The 1,179-nt window shown below is 62.0% G+C and overlaps 1 protein-coding gene across 1 annotated transcript in view; it reads left to right on the top strand.

Moving 5' to 3' along the window:
- TMEM8B (transmembrane protein 8B) overlaps window positions 1–261 on the top strand; it is an 8,707-nt gene extending 8,446 nt beyond the window's left edge. The window contains exon 15 of the mRNA XM_009647358.1: window positions 239–261. Coding sequence (XP_009645653.1) covers window positions 239–261 — 23 coding nt within the window. The remainder of the gene's footprint in view (window positions 1–238) is intronic.
- Window positions 262–1,179: the final 918 nt, after the last annotated feature.

The following is a 1,179-nucleotide window of genomic DNA, read 5'->3' as shown; positions in this document are numbered from 1 at the left end:
GGAGGGGACAGCAGGGATGGGGTGGGCAGAGCAGAAGGAGGGGTGAGCTGGCGAGGGCCACAGCAGCGGTGGTGCATTCAGGGCTTTCCTGCCTGCATCCCTGGGCCTTGAGGGGGACGATGGCTGTGGGGAGCCAGGCTGGTGCAGATGTGTGCTGGGCAGCCTGGGGTGGCTGGGCAGGAGCCCCGGTCACTGCAAGGGGGCTGGGGGACCTGCACCTCCACCCTTTCTCTGCCAGGCAAAATGCCCTATCTGGTCTAGCCAGGTGGCTGATTAGAGATTAATTTTCTAATCAAAAACGTTACTCACTTCAGCAAGTCCAGTTGCATCCTCTGGCAGTAGCAGCCACCAGAGAACAAGGAGCTCAGCTTTAGCTTTCACATCAGCAACACGTTGGAGCGCGGCACACACCGAGCACAGGGCTCACGCCACCCTGGCATGTGCACCAGGGCAGGCGGTCCTGCACAACTGCACCCCAATTTCATGGAGATGTCAGCTCTCCATGCAGCATCCTTACCCCTCCCTCATGCCCCGGCTCACTGCTGTAGTGGTGAAGTGCAAACCGACTGCTTGCCAAGTTTGTGTAGACCCTACAATAACAGAGCCTAGTGAGTACATGGTGGGATGTGCGTTCCCCTTGCAAGCAGCTGTGCAGCCCTTGGCCTGCCCCACGGCAGACACCATGGGGTGGCACATGCAGGTCTGGACCCCTGAGGGTCCTGGCAGAGGCAGGCAGGGGTTTTAGCTGGCAATGCTGCGCAGGGAAGCCCGGAGGAGCCATGCACCGGCTCTGCTGGATTCCGCCTCTCCGGGCTGCTGGGGCGGCTCAGCGTTCCCTCTCATTTTAATTAAACCTGCGACTGCATTTTTCATCTCAAGGACAGGCCAAGCAGCCGACCGCGCTGCCGTGGAGGGAGCTCAGCCAAGCAGCGGTGGAGGGGATCCAGGCGCTCTCTGCCAGCCCTGGGGCCCGTTGGCTTCCCGCTGAGAGATGGGAATCCCCCTCCCCACGTCCCCCCCCGTGTCCCCCTTCACCCCCAGCCGGGAGCCTGGCACAGCTTGGGGGGTGGTGTGGTGCGGTGCGAAGCACAGGGCATGCAGGCTTGAAGGACTGGAAGGGTTTTGCTCACTGCTGCTGGCACCAAGCGTGGGGAAGCCGCTCTCTCCTGCAGGACACCC

The sequence above is a fragment of the Egretta garzetta genome, unplaced genomic scaffold (assembly GCF_000687185.1).
Source record: "Egretta garzetta isolate BGI_Z169 unplaced genomic scaffold, ASM68718v1 scaffold59, whole genome shotgun sequence".
Classification (NCBI taxonomy): Eukaryota; Metazoa; Chordata; class Aves; order Pelecaniformes; family Ardeidae; genus Egretta; species Egretta garzetta.
This window is presented reverse-complemented; position numbering and strand designations above follow the sequence as displayed.